Below are 20,861 nucleotides of genomic sequence, written 5' to 3' on the forward strand. Positions count from 1 at the left end.
TGCAAGTTGATATGGTTTGACTCTGTGTCCCCACCCAAATCTCATCTTGTAGCTCCCATAATTCCCACATGTTGTGGAAGGGAGCCAGTGGGAGATAATTGAATCATGGGAGCAGGTCTTTCCCATGCTATTGTCATGATAGTGAATAAGTCCTCCAAGATCTGATGGTTTTAAAAACAGGAGTTTCCCTGCGCACAATCTCTTCTCTTGTCTGCCGCCATGTGAGTTGTGCCTGTCACCTTCCACCAAGATCGTGAGGCCTCCCCAGCCATGTGGAACTGTAGGTCCAATAAACCTCTTTCTTTTGTAAATGCCCAGTCTCGGGTATGTCTTTATCAGCAGCTTAATAATAGACTAATGCACAAGTCTTATGATTTGTTACCTTCTTATTTTGATCAGGTAAATTTAATAATAATGACAGTTAACTAATTCTCGTGAAGCACTTACTATGTGCTGGGGACTGGTCTAAGTATGTTCATATGTGACTTCCTTTCATTCTCCCAGTTGCTCCTACCCAGGAAGCAGATGGTGGTTGTCCTGGTTTTACAGATGTGGAAACTGTAGCTGAAGAGAGAAAGCAGTCTATCTAAGGAAAGAGCCCAGGCAGTGGATGTGCAGTTTGAGCTCTTTACTCATCTCTCTCTGCCACCCCCTGTTCAATCTGGCATTGAATGGGGGCTCCTGTGGATATCACTGTCCTAGGCTGGCCTAGCTGGGGTGTCTCTAGCATGCAAAGACACTGCCAGTATTCATTGACCTGTCTTTTGACCTTCTCCCTCTCTTGCACATAATTGATGTTGCTCTGCTCTGATCCTGAGTCAGACACATATTCTTCAAAGAGAAACGTACAAGCTGCCCTGGACTGCTTTTTATTCTATTGTCTTATTCCATCTTACTGGCCATCATTGAGACGGATCTAGAACCATGCTTGGGCTAGAATCCCATATTCTCTCCAACTTTTAAAACTTATGACCTCCAGGTAATTTTTGTTATTGTTTTTGTTAGTCAGTTGTCCACCACTATCCAAAAGGCTTTTTATCAAGCTGTAGTGGAAATCTTTTACTTGTATTAAATTGTAAAGTGAATATTATTTTGATTACATTGTACAGTGAATATTATTTCAATTTATGTATTTCCCCAACTCATGCGTTTTATTGCTTTACCCCTTCCCCCTCTTAAGCATCATAATCCAACCTTCTTTTATGAAATTGACTTAGGGAGGCAAGGTGACTTACAATGGGTCATTCAGGTAGCAAGTGCTGGGGACTGGGACTAGAACCCAAATATCCTAACTCCCAGCCTAACACTCATTCCCCTATATCACTCTGAAAAAGGATTTTGGCTAAGGAGAATTGATTGATTCAAAAGAACATCAATTGCCAAGCACAATCAGGGGTGATCAAAACAGTTATGGTGCCTGTCTGCAATGAGCTTACAAATGAGTGAAATCTTTTTATGGAAAACATAAACCAGTAAGTGTGTAATTATTTATGATGAGTGCTGTAGATGGAAGAACAGAGTGAGGGGAAATCTAATGAAAACCAGGGTAGTCAGGGAGGTCTTTCTGAGGAGGTGACATCCAAAGATGAGAAGGAGCAAGGAGAAAGCCAGGGAGCAGGGCTGTATGTGTTCATTGTCATCTGCTTGGCTGAAGAACAAGATTGGTTAGTTTAATACCCTTGGCCAGAACTATGTCTTTCACTTTCATGTGTTTGCTTGGAGTATGGTTGATGGGTAGTGATGGATGGATGGATAGAGGGATGGGTGGATGACTGACTGGGGATGGGAAAAGAGAGAAGCCGTCAGTGTGATAGGATGAAGGCAGCTGACCTTGGCTGGTAAGTGGACACACACATGGCCCTCTCCTTCCAGAGTGCAGAATCTTGGAGGTGAGGATTTGGGGGTAGAATGTCTATGTAAAGGAAGCTCTCTTGTGGGAGAAGGGCAAAAATGAAGGGCTGCTGGGACAAGAAAGCGATAGTGTAATTTGCCACCAGCCTTGAGAAACTTATTGCTCAAATAGCTGCACCATGTGGCTCCAATCCATAGTGCCATAGATCAACCTGAAAATTCCCGAATAGCTTCTCCTTCTTCTTAATGTCTCAGTCCTGCCCTCCCAGGTCCTCCCACTTGCCACAGTGTGTTTTCTGGGTACATGAAGAGAAATGGGATGTTGTCTTGATAGATCTATGCTCTTCAGCTGTTGTTTCCAGGGACATTTATATTCCAGAACATCTAAAGGGTTCTCAACTTAGAGGAGTAGTGGAAAATGAGGCTGGGGAGTCAGCCTGATTCTCGATGGGCCATTCTTCCTTGGTTTTAGGCCAACATCTATTGACTTATTACTACACTTCGGGCACTGTGAATAGCTTCACCTTTTATTCCCATTTTACAGATGAGGAGACTGAAACCCAGAGACTTCCCAATCTACCCTCCACCCAGTAGCACAAAGATACACAAGGAGCTAAAGTGAAGTTTGTCCATCCTGCATGAAAACAATAAAAGTAAACAAACAATGTAGTACATTTTTGGTGAAGTCACTTTTTTTGTTTTGTTTTGTTTTGTTTCTGGGATATGCCCTTTTATTTTTGGGGCATGAAAAGACCTTTTCTTTTTAAGATAATTTGATGATATAAAGTGTCAGTTTTTAGTTTTTGTTCTTTCTTGGTAGTAGAGAAATACAGTTGGCCAATGTTAGTTTCCAAAATTGCTTTAGATATATTAGAGGTAAATAAACTCTATTAATCTGAAGACCACTGTTGCAGATGTTAGCTTAGTTTCCTTTAGGAGTAAAGTATTTGTATGATTTTATTCACTTTTTTTCTGATCTTTTATCAGAAAAACTTGCAAATAAACAGTAGCTCTGAGACCATATAATTTGTTTTTATTCAGCATTTATCAAGATATTTTGATTGTACAGTTTTGACCCTGAGACCTTTTACCTCTATGTTGGCATACTCAGATTTAGACAAAGACTGCAGCATTTTTATCAAGGGAGTATTTTTCAGAAGCAAACAGTGCAGGGGTCATATAATTCCTCAATTCATTTTTTCTTCAGCACAGTTAAACCGTTCCTTATTTTTTCAATTCAGTTTTATCTTACTGAATTATCTTTAACAAGATCAATTCTGCTCCATGTGTATTCTATAATGAAGATTTGATTCATCAATCAGTTATTTTTTGTGTGCCTATCAAATTTTACCTACACAGCTTCTACTATTGTGAATGTTTTTTTGTGGCCATTATTTCTACCACATCCAATTTTCTCACATCAGATTTGCAGGTCTAGATTTTGTCAAGAATGTTTGATTCTTTCTTCAATTTTTTAGTCAATAGCAAATTTCACCATGTGCATTTTTAGCTGCTGTCAGTTCTATTTTGTGTGTGTGTGTGTTTGTATGTGTGTGTGTGTGTGTGTTTGTGTGTGTGTGTGTGTATTTTCCTGATAGGTCTAATTTTTTTCCGGGTCAGTTTTTGTAGTTTGAAAAACCAAATCTTTTTCCTACAACTAAAGTCAGTCCCTTTCCAAATAGTTTCTCAGGAGTATGTCCAAAACATATTCAAGGAGTCAAAACATCAGGGTCAAAATAGCCTGTGTTGTTTACAGAGACCAGCCACCCAGAAGGATTAAGAAACTTACCCAAGGTCGTACATAAAGTGGGCAGCAGATATCTGTTGGGTCACTTTAGAATATACAGCCCCTCTTGTTCAGTGAAGGGCAGAGTAAGGATGTAAAATTGGGATGAGCTTGACCTCGTGCCTTCCTCCTTCTAGCTTCTACTTTCCAACCCCTCTGCTGAGCTAACAGAAATTCCACTGACCCAGCCTCCCCAAGAAATGGCAGCTGGGGCCACAGTTCCAAGCCTCTTGACTTCTCCGTGCTTCCTAGCTAGGGCCGCCTTAAGCTGTGTGTGCACTGGGGTGGCATGATTTACAAATAAGCAGGACCAAAAAGGAAAAATCCTCTCTTGTGGAAAATTAGGTCAGTGGCAGAGTTGGGGAGGGGAGGGAATCTGAGCCCTGTTCTTCCATCCTTCAGTTCATTCCCTTTTCCTGAAGCCAGCAGGGTGGAAGCTGATGGTGCTGTTGGGAGCAGACATCTAGGGGTGAGGGGGTGGGGAGCAGTGCCCATGCACATGTTCTTGTGTGGATATGTGCGAACATGAAAGTGGTATGTTTTGCAGCCACTTGGGACTCCCCTGTCTCTGAATGTATTTGTCTGGATTACTCTAAGGGGGATATTAGTGTTGTCTAATAACGGCCTTAGATTTATCAGGGGATTTGTTTGATTAATTCCAAAGCGAAGTACAGCAGATAGATTAGAGCTCAGCCAGTGCAGTGGGTCTATACCACCCATCTCTGCCCTTTCTAATTCCTGTTGCGGGGGCTCCCCTCTCTCGTCTTTGTTGTCCTGATGGTTGAAGGCTCTAGTGTTTAAGACCCCACTGTGTGATAGTTAAAACCATTTCCCACTGCTAAAATGCATGAGTGAGTGTCTGGGCTTAGAGATAAATCTCCAAGTTCACACTGTTGTTTCTTTACAAAAGCTGGAGAAATTTGGCTACTTGCTTTTCTTTCCCAGTTACCACTGCCATACTCTTTTTTTGAATACTAAAAATATTTTATTGCATTTATAAACACAAGCTTTTGGTGATAGATTGGCACTGAGTCCTTTCTTTATTGGGAAGTTGTAGGGCAGGAGCAGGAGTAGAGAATCCTGTAAGTTTGCTTTACAATTTTTTTTCAGGGTGCACCTGTTTAAAGGTGTGTAGAGGATAGTGAACTAGGGGAGGTAGAAGTAGGTTAGACTTAATAGATTTTCAACGAGTTACCCAAAACCAGTGGTGGTAGGTGGCATCCTGATGCCTGCTAGAGTTGTGGAGAGGGGAGAGGACACTGATGAGGCAGATGATATATTAAGAGTTAGCAATAAAACACATTTGCATGGTATTTTGTATTTTTAAAGCATTTTCATATACATTATCTCATTTGAGTATCAACCCCCTAACATATATTCCTCTATTTAATATAGTAGAAAATACTGGCACAAAGAGTTCAAGGTCATTCAATGAACTAGTGACTTTTGGAACTGACACCACCTCTAAATCCAGTGCTTGCTCCCACCGTACTCTTAATACTGGGTTCTTCTCCCAGACCCCCCAGTCCAGGGTACCGGTACCCCACCAGAGGCACAGTGAGAAAAGCAATGACCTGGGATGCAGATGACCTCAATTCTGATTTCAGCTCTGACATTGTCCAGCTGAGTGGACATGTTAATTCCTCTCTCTTGGATCTGTGTTTCCTCTTCTGTGCCTAAAAGTGTCCTGGACAACTCTACAGCCCTGATCACAATTATAATTAATTAATTGCTTGTGTGATTATTTTTGGCCCATCTTCCTGGCTAGACTCTAAGCTCCAAGAGTGCAAGACCTGTGTCTATCTTGTTCATCTACCATCACCCCAGTACCTAGCACCATCCCTGAGACATAGATAATGTGCAATGAATATATGTCAATGAAATGAACCTGTACAATGAAAGGAATGGACCTTACTTGAAATCCTAAGATTCTTCCACTTTTCAAATTCTCTGCTTTTTCTCTGTTACCTCTGAAACAATCTCAGAAACACCCCCTTTTTTGTTTTCACTGTTTTTATACTGTCTTTAGAGTACAACAGAAGTTATAAGATAAAAATAGTGATTAATAAAAGTTCTAATTATAACTCACAAAGCATATTATTAATATGTGAATGTGAAATTGAAATTCTTTTTAGGGACTCTCTCTTCCTCTTAATCTGTGTTTCTTTCTTTCTTTCTTTCTTTTTGAGATGGAGTCTCACTCTGTCACCAGGCTGGAGTGCAGTGGCATGATCTTGGCTCACTGCAACCTCTGACTCCCTGGTTCAAGCGATTCTCCTGCCTCAGCCTCCTGAGTAGCCCAGATTACAGGCATGCACCACCACGCCCAGCTAATTTTTGTATTTTTAGTAGAGACAGGGTTTCACCATGTTGGCCAGGATGGTCTTGATCTCCTAACCTCATAATCCGCCCACCTTGGCCTCCCAAAGTACTGGGATTACAAGCATGAGCCACCACACCCAGCCTAATCTCCGTGTTTCTTGGAAGCAGAATGTCTCCTTGTCTGGGTTTCTGAGCTCCCTCTGAAAGGGCCTGCAGACTCCTGTTGAGGCTTCAGAATGGGACTGGTACTCATTAGTAGGCAATATGCATGGACCTCAGACTCAAAAAAGATTGTTAGGTCCAGAGCTTTACAACACCTCCTTACTTTATAAAGGAGAAGAAATCAGCCTTGCTCATTTTTTTTTTTTTTTTAAATGGGGGAAACGGAGGGGTACAAGGGAAAGCTGAAAAGCTGCCAAGGGGCTTAGAAGTAACAGAGTCTTCTAGTAGAGCTACTTGCTTTCTTCTGGGGTTCCCTCGGTCACTAGAAACTCATTCTGTCAGGGCAAGGACCCATTGGGAGGCATTCAATTGAATGCTCTCTTGAGCCAATATGTTACCCCTTCCTTCTCAAGTTCATTGCAAACCGTGCTAATCAACCGTAAACTTCTTTTTATCCCAGGCTCATGTGTAGCTTCAACCTCTTTCTTAACACAGTGTTCCAGGATGTCAACAATCAAAGAACAGGGAATTAATGTGTGCTGAGCATGGTGTCAGGCAGGTCATTAGGCATTTTATAAACAATTGCCTCTTTTGATAAGCTTGACAACTCTGGAATTGATATAATGACTCCCAATTTACAGATGAAGTTTAAGGGACTTATCCAAGGTCACATAATGAATAGCAGTATTGGCATTTGAGCTCAAAACTTTCTACATACCTCTCAGTGAGCCCAGCCCTCAGGGGTGTCCATCTGACCATCGGCTCATATGGTGAAATGTCTTTACAAAAAATTCCTCAGCTAGGTGCAGTGGCTCACATCTGTAATGTTAGCACTTTGGGAAGTTGAGGTGGGAGAATTGCTTGAGGCAAGCAATTTAAGAACAGTCTGGGCAACAAAGTGAGACCCCTCACTGTACCAAAAGATAAAAAAAAATGTTAGCCAGGGTGGCATGTGCCTGTAGTCCCAGGTACTTAGGCTGAGCTGGGAGGACCAGTTGATCATGCAGCTATACTGTAGCTTGGGTGGCAGCAAGACACTGTCTCTTAAAAAAATAAAAGATTTCTCTCCACTCAGTTGTGGCTGTCCATCCTAGGGGGACACTTTAAGGTTTCGCAAGTCAAAGACTTTGAAGCATTCTCTGTCAACTCTAAACTCCCAATTAGTGCTAAGTATGGTAATAGAAGACCATGTAGAGCCACACTATCATGTTGATATCATCTCTTGGTTCATGAGATTGGTGACTAACAGCATGGAGAGCCATCTTTTTGAGTCTCCAGTGCCTAAGTCAGTGTCTGGCATGCAGCTATTTTGAGTAGAACCAGACACAAAGGCTCAGGATGAGAACAAAAAAAGGGTGAGGATAAAGGCTTGTGGTAAACTGTAAACCTTCCCAGCTTTTCTGAGGATCCCAAAGCCAGCCTTTCTCAAACTGTGTTCTGTGAGATGTTACTAGATATTTAATGGGGAGATTGAGGGGGAATTTTCAGTGACCTGAAAACATATATCCCCTATGGAGTATATCTCCTCTTGGACTCCACAGTGTATGTTAGTATAGATAAAGTTTTCTGAAGACTTGGGATATTAAAAAACAAACTTGGTGTTTTCTAAATTTAGTGTACCACAGATTTTTTTTTTTTCAAAGAACACCTGTTCACATCTTGCTGGATGTTGTATTTTTATGGAATTTAGTTCTGGATATGCTACCCGAGCTTGTAATCCTTTCTCTGAAATGTGGCTCCTGAGATCCCACGCAGCATCGGATGTTGCACATACAACAATGCACATTATACTCTAAAATACTTAATGACCATCAATTCCTTCCATACTTTCCAATGGTCTCAGCAAGCACACGCTAATTTCCTGAAATTTGTCCTTGTGTCCCAAAGGATGATAGATTTGGGTGGTGAGACCAGTAAGAGAAGAAATATCTGTGGTTGGAAGTATGGTACTGTGGGAAGGAAAAGGAGTTTCGAGTCAGAGCAATCGGAGTTCACATCCTGGCTATTATTTATGAGATGCGTGAACTTGGGGATATTAACTTCCCTGAGCCTTAGTTTCCTTGTCTGTTAAGTGGAATAACAACAGTATCTACATCAGTAGGATTAAATGAGGTTGTTTACATACACTATAGTTGCAGGGGCCTGGTGTACAGGAAGCCCTCAGTAAATGGCGGGGATTATAATAGATAATAATCCCTGCCCCGCTGTCTTCTGGGTCATGTTTTTCAAATTTCTTTTATGATGTTATTGTGAATAGGGATCCCACTTAAACCTTTTTTTGACACTAAGATCTAGCATATTGGCTAATAAGGAATTGCCCCCATTAGTATTTCTGGAGTGAATAAACGAATGTTGTAGCACTCTGTTGTTTACAAAGCACTTACATGTTTATGGCCTCATTCAAACATTGCAGCAACCTGGACATGTACTTAGTGTCATTCTTCCCAGTAGTTGGGGATGTGGAAAATGAGACTCACAGAGGCTCAGTTGGTGAAAGTCACACAGCTAGTAGGAAGCTGGAAAGTCAGGCCTCAAAGCCAGGGCTTCTGTAACTAAAATGTGGACTGTACACACAATGGAATATTATTCAGGAAGAAAGAAAATTCTGACACATGCTACAACATGAATGAACCATGAGGACATTGTGTTAAATGGAATAAGCCAGTCATGAAAAGACAAATACTGTGTGATTCCACTTACGTGGAGTACCTAGAATGGTCAAGTTCATAGACATTGAAAGTAGATTGGCTCAAGCCTGTAATCCCAGCACTTTGGGAGGCCGAGACGGGCGGATCACGAGGTCAGGAGATCGAGACCATCCTGGCTAACATGGTGAAACCCCGTCTCTACTAAAAAAAAATACAAAAATCTAGCCGGGCGAGGTGGTGGGCGCCTGTAGTCCCAGCTACTCGGGAGGCTGAGGCAGGAGAATGGCGTAAACCCGGGAGGCGGAGCTTGCAGTGAGCTGAGATCCGGCCACTGCACTCCAGCCCGGGCGACAGAGCGAGACTCCGTCTCAAAAAAAAAAAAAAAAAAAAAAAAAAAAAAAAAAAAAAAAAAAAAAAAAAAAAAAAAAAAAGAAAGTAGATTGGTAGTCTTCAGGGGCCAGGGGAAGGCGGTGAAGGGAATTAGTGTTAATAGGTATAGAGTTTCAATTTTGCAAGATGGAAAGGAGTTGTGCAAGTGGATAATGGTGGTTGTTGTACAACATTACAAATGTACTTAATACCACTGAACTGTACACTTAAAGATGGTTATGATGGTACATTTCATGTTATGTATATTTTATCATAATTCAAAAAAACTGGGAAAGCAAAACTAGTACCAGGGCTTCTGACTCCAAACTGAGGGCTCTGTCCCACACCCTGTATCAGCACCTCCTACGGAGGAGCTATGGTATGCCTCCTATTCCAAGGCACTTTATTTTGTACTGAATTGAAAAGTTTGCAGAACTCACCTCCACTGAAACCCTAGGAGACCCACCTGCTTCTCCTAGAACATTCATCCTATTGGCCTAAACTCTGGGAAGTTGGAGTCTTTCCAGAGAGTAGGGACTTCTTTGAAAGAGGGCAGATCCTCTGTCTCAAGGAAATCACTGGGGTCAAGTAATGCAATAATTATGATTGCCAACCTCAATGACTACTTCCTGTGTGCCAGACACCTTGCTGAGTGCTTTTGCATACGTTAGTTCTTCATAATGCTTACATCAGTCCTGCCAGGCAAGTAGACTGTCCCCATTTTACAGATGGGGAAGTTAGGGCTCGAAGAGGTTGGTTAACATGCCTGAGCTCATGTGTGCAAGAGCCAGGAATGTCATCCAACTCTACCTGACTCTAGAACCTGCCTCTTAACCTCTATGCGATCTAAAAGGGGGACAGAGAAATTGGAGATGTCTATGTCTAGAGTGTTTTCCCACATAGGAATTGACAGATTTCTCTGTCCTCCTATGGTACACTTTTCCCTCTCCTACCAGATGATGGGACATCCTTTGATTTAGGCCAGCTTCTGTTTTGATTTCCTGGTGTCCTCTGAGATGCAGATGTGTATTCCTTTCCCTGGCGAGTCATGCTGCACTGTGAGAAGGACAGCATCCATTTCTTTCCCTAGGAAGTTGATATGTGCATCCTGTTCCCTGGCAGTGTCCATCTGCTATGAGGACTTTCCCAAGGCCCTCACCCTGTTGTGTGGGAGACTACTGCAGGTGCCAACCTCACAGCCTAAGGCTGGGAAATATTATTCGGCTGGAAATGCCTTTTGTTTGCAAAGCTTAAACAGGTCAATAGAAGCTCAACTTGTCATTTTCAGTTTACAAGAGATGTGTCAACAAGCCAGCGGAAACAGTAATAATTTCAATAAGTTTATTGAATGTTTACTATGTGCCTGGCATTGTGCTCAACAACTTTATATGGATTATTTCACTTAATCCTCACAATAGTCATAAATTAGGGACAATCAGTTCTGTTATAACACTTGTTTTGAAAATGCAAATTTGTTCGAATGCAATTGATATTAGGGAACATTTTGAGCATAATAATTCCGCTTTTGATTATGCATGATTTTGTCCATAAGAAACACTAGGTGAAGGCAGAAAACTAGCCAGCAGAAGCAAGCTGTGTAGGAACACTCAAAGTGTACACATCTCAAACCTGTACCAGCAACTTCAGCTACCATGTGTGTTGTGAGTCCCACCCCACAACTGATGTTTCAACTTTGTGTCCAATTCCAGGAGATCCTCTTCCTACACTTTACAACAATTCATAAGCTTCCCACTTTTACAGACAAACTTCAGGTCTGTTAAAAGTGCCATATTTATTGTAGTACTTATGTACTTCTTAGTGATTTAACATGTATAAAATTGCTTCCTCTATTTTATTATATGTCACTGATAAAGTTTATAGGTGTTGCACCCCAACTTCATCTTTCCGGTTAAGCTCTGTGATTTTTACTGTATGATTTTGCACAGCAAAATGACTTTTAGGATTGTATATATGCTTCTGGCAGAACTGACTTTACTACCATTACTCCTGTGTGGCAGAAGAAGAGGACCACGAAGCTAAGAAATTTGCCAAAAATATTTTAAGTGACAAGTGGCAAAGCCAGGATTCAAACCCCAGGCTACCTTACTCACATGCCTGTACTCAAAATTTCTAAAGCATTAAAAAATAAAAAAATTTAAAAAAGGCTGTCTGCACTGATCTCTGATTATATCTGTAACAACTAGATTGCCTCTTCTCCCAACTGTCAGTCAAATCCTGGTTCCTCAAGCCAGAGCCACTGCAAGTATGTGAGAGCCCCTGAAGGTGTTTGAGTACAGCAGTGACCCGGCCCACAGAAATGCTTGCCTTGGTCCTTCCTCTTCCCCTCCTGGCCGCTGCCTGCCCAGGCTGACTGGTGCCTGATATAGCTGCTACTGATGCTCTGTCTTGCAATCTGGAGTTATTAGCATCAAAGAACAAAAGCAAACAGCACCAGGGCTCTGGGGCTCAGTCCTCTACGAAGGTAGATGAATGGACCCTTATGTCGGTGATAAAGCTAACAGGACCCGACCTTTTATGGAGACAACTCTTCCTGTGTTTGAAGAGCTCAGACACTGAGAGCCAGAAAGAGCCCTAGAACGAAGGAAACAGCCTCCTCGCTGCTGGAAGTTTGCTTTAGTTCTTAACTAAAAAAATTGTTTCTGTGTTTGTTCTTGGAGAAGAAGGGAAAACCTTATGCTCCTCTTCCCCGGGGGCAGGAGTCAATAGGCCATTCGGGAGGAGCAGTCTTTGCCTTTCTTTTTTTTTTTTTTTCCTTCTAACATTATGGCTCAGTGTAATCCTCAGTGGAAGACCTGCCCTGCTATCTGAGAGCCTGAGGCAAGACTATACATGGAGGCCAGTGGCCAGCCTCCCTTGTCTCACTGCTAGCACCAGGAAGGCCCTCATGCATGTTTATGTGATGCCCCAGCCTGTAGAAGCCCACAACTCCTGCAAGCAGCTTCTTCTTGGCCACTTCTTGACACTAGAGTGCACATACCAGTAGGCTGGTCTGCTTTGAGAGAATGGACCCTGGGAAGAGGACCATGTGGATTTGGAGCAAGTGGGCAAGGAATTCTGGGTACCAGAGCATATTCTATAAGGGTGGGCGCAAGCGTTGCTGGCTCTAGGTGGAAACATCTATTTGACCTGTGGACTATTCAGTTCCTGGGCTGGGATGTGGGTGCAGAATGAACAGAGTGGGCCCCTCTAAAATATATAGCCCAGGGCAGGGTCTCCAGTTGCTCAGGCCTATGGCATTACTGCATTTTACCCCTTTCTTCTGACCCTTGCGATACCTTTTTCTTACTTCCGTGAGATGTCCGATATTCTTATACCTAATTTGTAGTTCCGTGGGTCAAATGGTTTCTGTCCTGGTTTGCTCTTACATTGAAAAATATAGTTTAACCCTTACCTGATGCGCTACTGAGTCTGAGAGGTATAATCATAGTGCATCCTCTCTAGATCTTAGTTTCCTTATCTGTAAAACAGGATGAATAATGTTTCTACCTGTTAGGGTTATAATGAAGATTAAATAAGATGGTGCATATGACTGGGGTAGGATGCCAACTCCCTTAAATCAATCTTATTTGGCTGTAAACTGTCCTTCTGCAATTTACCCCCACTTTTTGTCTCTTAAAAAATCAATATACACATATGTATACACACATATTTACATAGATATTTCCTCAGGCCATCCTGGGGCCCAGTGCTGCTTCCCCATACATAGACTCCAGCCTGTATAACAGCACACAGAGAACACTTAATAAACATGAGCTTTATTAGGATTAATATTGCTTTTATCCCATTTTGTCCTCATGTTCACCGTCTGATGGGGTGATACTGCCAGGATGGTAATTGACAGAAAGGGGAATCCACAGCTGGATTTCCAGGATTCAGGCTCTGGCTCCACAGGCTGTGTGACTTTTGGCCAGTTACCTATGCTTTCTGTGCCTCAGTTTCCTTATCTGTAAAATGAATGTGGCAATAGTTCCTACCTCATTGGGTTGTTGTGAGGCACTTAGAACAGTGCCTAGCACATAGACAGCCCTCAGTCAATGTTAGCTGGTGATTTTATTACCTTCATATATGAGAGGACAGGAGTATTATAAAAATCAACCCCAAGCCCTTCCTCTTGTCACGCAGAAGCAAGGCAGACAGAAGGGATGCAGCTGCAGGTGTTTCTGATCCCTTGCCTTGCTGCATCCCAATTTCCGAGGGTCTCATCTGTACAGCTCCCTCTGCCTGTGGATGCTACTGTTAGACCAGTTGGGGTCTGGGTATGGAGGAGCAGCATAGGGCCCCAGGACTGGCCAGAGGAAATACACAGGTAAATATGTGTGTATACATATGTGTTTATCAATTTGTAATAGACGACAGTGGGGGCAGATTGCAGAAGAAAAGGCAGTTGACAAACCAGGTAAGATTGATCTAGGGGTGGTAGCATTTTCCCCTGTGCCAGCACACTTCCTCAGCTACCTCCTGCTGTTTTATTTTCTCATACTGCTGGGCCTGTAGTTTTCCAGAGCGCCACTGCATTTAAATCTATATTCTATTTTCTCTCCTAGAAAATAGGTCAGACTCAAGGCAGAGTTCACCAGGTGGGGTCCCGGAAGGTTTGACTGGGACTCGCCTACAGGAGGCTGGCTGTGAAGCCTGTCCCATGCTCCCCAGAGCTCCTCCAGAGGCATGGGGGAGTTGAAGTAGCAAGTCGGGGAAACTTAGACTCATACCTGTCCAGATGATCTAGTATAAATGAAGGGTGAAGTGGGAGGACTACCCCGGCTAAGCTAGGTTCTGCAAGTGCAATAGTGGTGAATGACGGGTCCTTTCTTTTCCCCCCAATGGTAATGTATTAGTCTGTTCTCATGCTTCTGTGAGGGAATGCCCGGGACTGGGTAATTTATAAAGAAAAGAGGTCTAATTGACTCTCAGTTCTGCAGGGCTGGGGAGCCTCAGGAAACTTACAATCATGGCAGAAGGGGAAGCAAACATGTCCTTTTTCACATGGTGGCAGGAAGGGAAGTGCTGAACAGAAGGGGGAAAAGCCCCTTATAAAACCATCAGATCTCATGAGAACTTATTCACTACCACAAGAGTAGCATGACTGTAACTGCCCTCATGATTACATTATCTCCCACTGGGTCCCTCCAGTGACTTGTGGGGATTATGGGAACCGCAATTCAAGATGAGATTTGGATGGGGACACAGCTAAACCATATCAGGTTAGAAGAACCAGATTCCCCAAACTGCAGAAAATTGTTTCCCTTGGACTTGAGGATAACCATGCTGAACGTATGCACTTGTGGCTGAAGTTATTGTTGAATATGCAATAAGTGTCCATCGGGCTCTGAGTGGAAGCAGGAATGCCCTAATTTACTTCTTCCCTGGTTGTGATGCTGAACAGAGTGGGTGAAAGATGGAGGTGGGTTTCCAATTCTTTCTTTCCTGTTTTGTTCCTACTGTTTAGAGCATGGAGATCCTAAGGGAGGTAGCTGCAACTGGGCCAGAGCTAGTTTTCATCAGGATTACTTTTTCCCCCTGAATATTTCTTGAGTACCTGTTACCTACTGAGGACGTGTGTGAATGGTAGAGCTAGGAAGGTGGGAGAGGGAAGGTAATGTGAGCCAGTCTTAGGTTTTTCTATCATAAAGTAGAAATAACTAACTGAGCAGATACAGCCTAGATATTTTGCATTTGCTGTTCCCCTGCCTGAATAGTCTTTGTCAGGTATACATAAGAGTGTTTCTCACCTTCTTCAGGTATCAGCTCAAATACTACTTCCTCAGAAAGACCTTCTTTAACTATCTTCTCTAAAATGGGGATACTCTGCTGGCACTTACTCTACTTTTCCTTTCTTCATGGCTCCAATCACTATTTGACTTTATATTTCTGTTTTTGTTCCCATTAAAACCCAAGAGTATTGTCTGTTTCATATGGCTTGTATCTCCAATATTTAAAGCAGAGTTTGGCCTATGTAGCTGCTCAGTCAATATGTATTGAATGGTGAATAGATGATCTTCACTGATAAAACTCGCAGAAATAGATACTTTTGTATCTCCATTTATACGTGAGAAGTTTGAGGCTCAGAGAAACTAAGATACTTGCCTCTAGATGAGGGGGTAGAGCTGGGATTTGGTTCTAGGTCATCTTAATCCCCTTATTAGGAAAAGCTGTTTTCTTCTATGCTCCCCACATTTTTAGGTAAGCTGTCTTCACGTGGTAACAAAGATGGAATATGGCAGCTCTAGAGAAATGAAAGCACCCTATTTCCTGATAATTCCAGTAAAATTCCCTGGGGAGACTCTCTTTGGTTAGGCTTGGGTCACATGTCTGTTCCGGAGCCAATTATTGGAGATAGAATATTCTCAAGACCTGGACTGAGTCACATGACTACTACCCTTGGAGCTCAAGTGGGTGTGGGTCACCTCTAGCAAACCACTAAGGCTGAGAAGGGAGGCTTCCCTGGAAAACAGCTGAGGATTGTTACAAGCAGAAGAGGAAAGGGATGCTGGATAGGCAGTTTGGGAGATGGACAGTGCTAAGGTTTTGATCTTTACTTGCTAGCCATTCCCCTCCTTCATCTACCTCTTGCCTTCACCATTTCATGCTGTTAGTCAGAATTGAGTCCCGAGATTCAGGTCACTCACTGCTTCTTGGGCCAGGGGCCAGGTGCTAATGTGTCTCTATTCCTAAAGTTGGAATAATGCTCAGACCTGCCTCCGGGTCAGTGCCACAGCTAGGAACTGAGCTTGGACCTTGATCCCCAGCCAGAAGGTTTTGTTCGTTTGTTTGTTTTTGGTGGGATTGTTGCCCCTCTTTGACAGGAATAAGTGTAGTATTTTTACATACAGGACTAGAACTATGCCAAATTGAGACTTCAGGAGGGAAAACAAGAGAAATAAGGATGGAATTTGTTTTGATCCTTGCTTCTGTTCACTCCTTCACTTCGCACTGAGGAATGGGGTGGGAAAGAACCAGAAGGAGGGGAGATCGGGAGCAGACATCCTTATTCGTAAGTAGAAAAGTGGAACCAAAATCACTGGCTTCATTCCTGTGATTTCTTGGTGTTTCCAGTGAGCCATCTGGTCAATATTTTTTTATATTTCTGTCTGTGATAATTCAAACTGATAACAATCAGAGTCACTAACATTTATGTAGCATTTGCCTTGTACTTAGTTCAGTGCTTTACAAGCATTTAATCTCATTTAATTCTCATAACACCCCCATGAGGGAGGCTCTGATATCATTCTCATTTTATAGCCAAGGAAGATGACTCTTAGAAATTTAATGATGAGTCCAAGGCCACAGAGAGGCTGGGATTTGAACCCAGACCTGTCTGTCTCTGAAGTTTAAGATCGTAACCACATCATCCCCAAATGGGCTAGTAACCGGTATTGAAAAACCTTTGGAGTTCCAGGGAATTCTGTCTCCCTGGCACTTGGTGTCCCTAAAGAGCATGTTTGTATGAGCAATGGTGTTGACATTCTTCTGCCACAGAACTCGGCCACATGTAAATAGTTTGATATCCTGTTTAATTAAGGGGTATTTTAATATCTATTCTATGCAATTCATCAGTAACAGTTAATGGCCCTGCCTAGTTATTTATACAACACTTTTTCCCTTTCCACCTCTTCTCTTCTTCCTGCCACTCATCCCTAAATCTAACACACTAGAAAACCTGAAGGGGGGGTGTGGCTGAGGCATGATTCAGAGCTTTCTAGAAGTTTCTTTGGGCAGATACAGCTTCTAGGGGAGGCAGGGTGGGGGCTAGAGAAGTGCTCAGCTGTTGCTATGGGTATGTTTCTCTTTTATTCTGGGCCACAGCTTAGTTGGTCAGCACCTGGATTTTCCTGGGACAAGAGCCCTAAGGATACACTGGAACTTTACAAATCTGATTGCAGGCATTTCATTATTGGTTGGCATGAAGAACATTACCCATCCTGTTCAGGCAGCAAATTAGAGGCACAGAGAATAAACCATAACCATAGGGTAGTTGGGAGACACTCACCCAGCTTCCCCAGGGCTTCAGCATGATCACTTTAATCTGCAAACCAAATTCAGTTCCTGTATGCTCTGGAGGGATCTAGGCTTCAGTTGAATGAATGATGGACTGGGTGGCATCCAGGAGATCTAGGATATTTTCTAGTCTCTGCCCCTGAAGTAGCTGTGTGACCTAGTACAAGTCTCTACTTCTTTCATCCTCCATCTTTACAAAAAAGAACTAAACTAGGTACTTAGTGTCTGTGGCTACTCCAGATCCACTGTTCAGTGATTCTAAGTGAGCTATCCAAGACTGCCAGGTTGGTCAGTGGTTTCCTGAAGCAGCCCCTTGTTCCTTCTCCTCTGCTGTGGTATATCCTCTCAGATTGGGCCTAGGGGTTTTAACAGTGCCTTGGGCTGCTCTGGGTTGTGCTTCCCCAGCCCGATTCTATTCCACATCTGAGGGAAGGATAAGGAGATTATGTTGTTCATGGAGCTGATAGGAGTGAAGTGTTCTTCATTTTCTGAAAGTTCATTGGCTTAATTCAAATGTCAACCTTTCTAGGGTTGGGTGTTTATTCGTAGTTGTCAAAAGTGATTTCAAATGGCAATTTCTGTCATTAGTGATGGGGTGAAAAGCAAGGAAAAAAATTAAAGGAGGAGGCAGGATTTCAATTTGTATGATGAATGATCTACTCACACACAATCTCATGCATACACACTGCTGTCTGTGATGAAGCATGGTCACTGGGTATACCGGGGAGGGGGGGATTTATAAATCTTTTGTGATCTTATGTCCTTTAGTCCTATGTGGCGAATAAATCTGTAACTTGCTCTTAATTGTTATGCCTCTTTTGCTTTGTTTCTCAAGGGAGTGGTCCATTTTTACTTTTTCTTTCTGCTGGGAAACCTTGCTTGACTTCATGTCCTGTGTTTAGCATCCGAAGAGGAGGAGGAGGAGAATTTGCTTTGGTGTCAGTGTGCAGAAATCAACCAGAATATTTTAACCAATATTCTTGCAGGATTCCAGTCTGCTTGGCTCTTTGAAGCCCTATCTGATTCCAGGATGATGTCTTTCCGGACAGATGTGAAGCTTACCTCTCTTCCTACATGCAAAGTGAAAAGGGAGCCTGGCCCCTCGGCTTGCATGGGTGGTTTTTGGGTGAAGGTAGAACGAAGTGCTCAGAAGCTGAGTACCTTTGGGGCTTGCATGAACTCGATAGTCATGCAAGTGCACATTGCATTGTGTGTGTGTGTGCTGCTAACACTCTTCTTCCTTTTTCTCCCCCTTTCTCTCCTCTCTCCCTTTCCCTCCCTTTGAAAATGCTGCCACAGATGTCAGTCAAGGTCCAGGTGAGTCTTTGTGTTTGCACAGCTGCTGTGGGAATTTCACCTCTGCTAGATTGTGCATGGTTTGAGTCTGAGTGAGACTTTTAGAGAGACAAAATTCTGAGTATATTGCATTTTCACTGATCTAGGTTTAGAAGAAGAAATGCTTCAAATTAATGGATTTGTATTGGTTTTGAAGAACCGTTTTAAAACCAAAGGAATGTGATTCTTATACTTAATATAATAACTTCCTTCTCCTTAGTATTTCTGGGTGATTCAGAAAATGAGCATTTTTGGGAAAGTATTTGTAAAGATGTTCTTAGATAAGTATTCTCCAATTTAATGAACAGGTTTTGCTTTGTCTTCCACACATCTGCTTATCTTCTCTAGCTTCATGTGGTTGAAAGCAGAAGATATGACATACGTAGCATGGAAAATATGATGTGGGTGAAAGGAGCTTTCTTTCTTTTTATTCTAAGAAATGTATTTTTCACAAGGAAATCAGCAATATTTATTGTTTTTCCTGGTTATGCAAATAATACATGGTCACTGTGGAAAAAAAAGTGGGATGGTTTGAATAAATGGTTTTTGTCAATGGAAAAAATACAAGAACCACCTTTATAATAATTAAGCATTTCTCTTTTTAAAGTGTGTCTTCATCCAGAGTCCTGGTTTTAAGCATTGTGTGTGTATAGACAAATATATATGCACACGCACATACATAGAATCATGTGAACTGATGCGAACATTTATGGATAAGTGTCAGATGACTTAGAATGGTTTGGAGACAATTCTGAACTGGCTAGAACTTTGAGTTAAAAAGAATAATTAACTTGACCAAATAGGAAGGTAGCATCATCTCAGGTGTTTTCACATGTTTTCTTGTTTAGTCCTTTTAACATTTAATTTTTTTATAGCATTAATACAAGATAAGTATCATTATATTCATTTTAATGTATAGGAAATTTAGGGCCTGTTAGGTTAAGCAGTTTTGCCCATGGTCATAGAGCTTGTCAGTGGTAGCCCTGGGATTTGAACTTCTGACTCTCCATTGGAACATGCTAGGACCCATGAGTGAAAATTCTCAGTGATTAAAGATTTTGTAAGTATTTCCTAATGAGACTATTGCGTATTTGTTTGTTTTTGCTTAGAGATAATGTGACATTTTCTTTATTAGCAGCCTTCTTTCCAAATGAATGTATCTTTTTATTGTTCTTAAATATCTAAAATAATCTACCAGACTTAAGTAACATTCTTCTGATCATTGTTCTGTGTGGGATCTTACACAACATAAAAGTAGAATACAGTTATTCTACTTAATGCAGAGAGTTTCTCTCCATTTTTTCCTGCCTGCTCCCTACCTTTGAAAATAATTGGTGTTTGAACCAAAGCCCAGGACAGCATTTCCTAGGAAGATGCCATTAAGTTTATTATTTCTATTTAATAATATTTTAGTTCAATCACTCACTCAACGAATATTTATGTTCCAGGAACTGTTCTAGGCCATGGGGACAAAACAGTGAACAAAACAGAAGACAATCAGTGCCCTCATGGACCTTTTATTTTGGACAGAGGCAGACAATGATCTAAAATGTACACACAGACACACACATATCTATGTATATATACACATACTTTATATGCATACATATATACATGCATATATGCATGTTATGTATATATTACATATATATAGTGTCAGGGGGTGGGTGAGAAGTGCTGTGGAGAAAATTGAAGCAGGTTAGAGGAGAAGTCCCTAATTTACAATAGGTAGTCAGGGAAATATCCTCTGATAAGATGATATTTGCTGGGAAACCTCAAGGAAGCGAGGGAGTAAGCCCAACACCTTGTTTTGTTTGTAAAGTGCCACGTGGCTTCTTCTCTTTCTGGTTCCCAGTAGAGATGTGACCAGGGGTCACCACATAGAGCTGGGCCCTGCTTAGCGTCTCCCAGCCAAGGGTGTGCATGGGGGTATAAATCCAGCCTGTGTTCCTCTTGCCAAGCTTGTGCCCATGAGGCTGCCTCTGACCAAAAGGGCATCTTTTTCTAGTGCTCATACAGGCGCCATATTGGTCCTGGGTGAGATAACATGGCGGAGTGAAACACAGTGGACCCATAGGCCTTCTGCCATCCTTTCAAAGGGGTAGAGGTCTGTGAGTCACCCTTCCTCAGATAACAGCAACTGTGACCAGCCTGACCCACACCATTTCAATTTAATGGCTATTGTCTCATTTTGTTCTCTTATTCCTCTGAGGTGTGTAGCCTGAGTGCCATTTCAGTGCCGAGGAAGTTGGGGCCCAGGGAAATTAAATGATGTGTGATGGTCACCCAGCTGTTGAGTGGCAGGGCCAAGAGGGGATTGCAGCCTAATTTCAGATCTTGTGCTCTTCATTCTGTCCTTGAAGTGTCAAGGG

General features: G+C 42.2%; 1 protein-coding gene across 4 annotated transcripts in view; it reads left to right on the plus strand.

The window, feature by feature from the left end:
• Positions 1-20,861, plus strand: part of NRXN3 (neurexin 3) — a 1,636,170-nt gene that overhangs the window by 17,371 nt on the left and 1,597,938 nt on the right. For all 4 annotated transcript variants that reach the window (XM_030931539.1, XM_030931540.1, XM_030931537.1 and 1 more), the window contains exon 2: positions 18,454-18,471. In XM_030931539.1, the coding sequence (XP_030787399.1) occupies positions 18,454-18,471 (18 nt within the window). The remainder of the gene's footprint in view (positions 1-18,453; positions 18,472-20,861) is intronic.

This window comes from Rhinopithecus roxellana, chromosome 5 (assembly GCF_007565055.1).
Source record: "Rhinopithecus roxellana isolate Shanxi Qingling chromosome 5, ASM756505v1, whole genome shotgun sequence".
NCBI lineage: Eukaryota > Metazoa > Chordata > Mammalia > Primates > Cercopithecidae > Rhinopithecus > Rhinopithecus roxellana.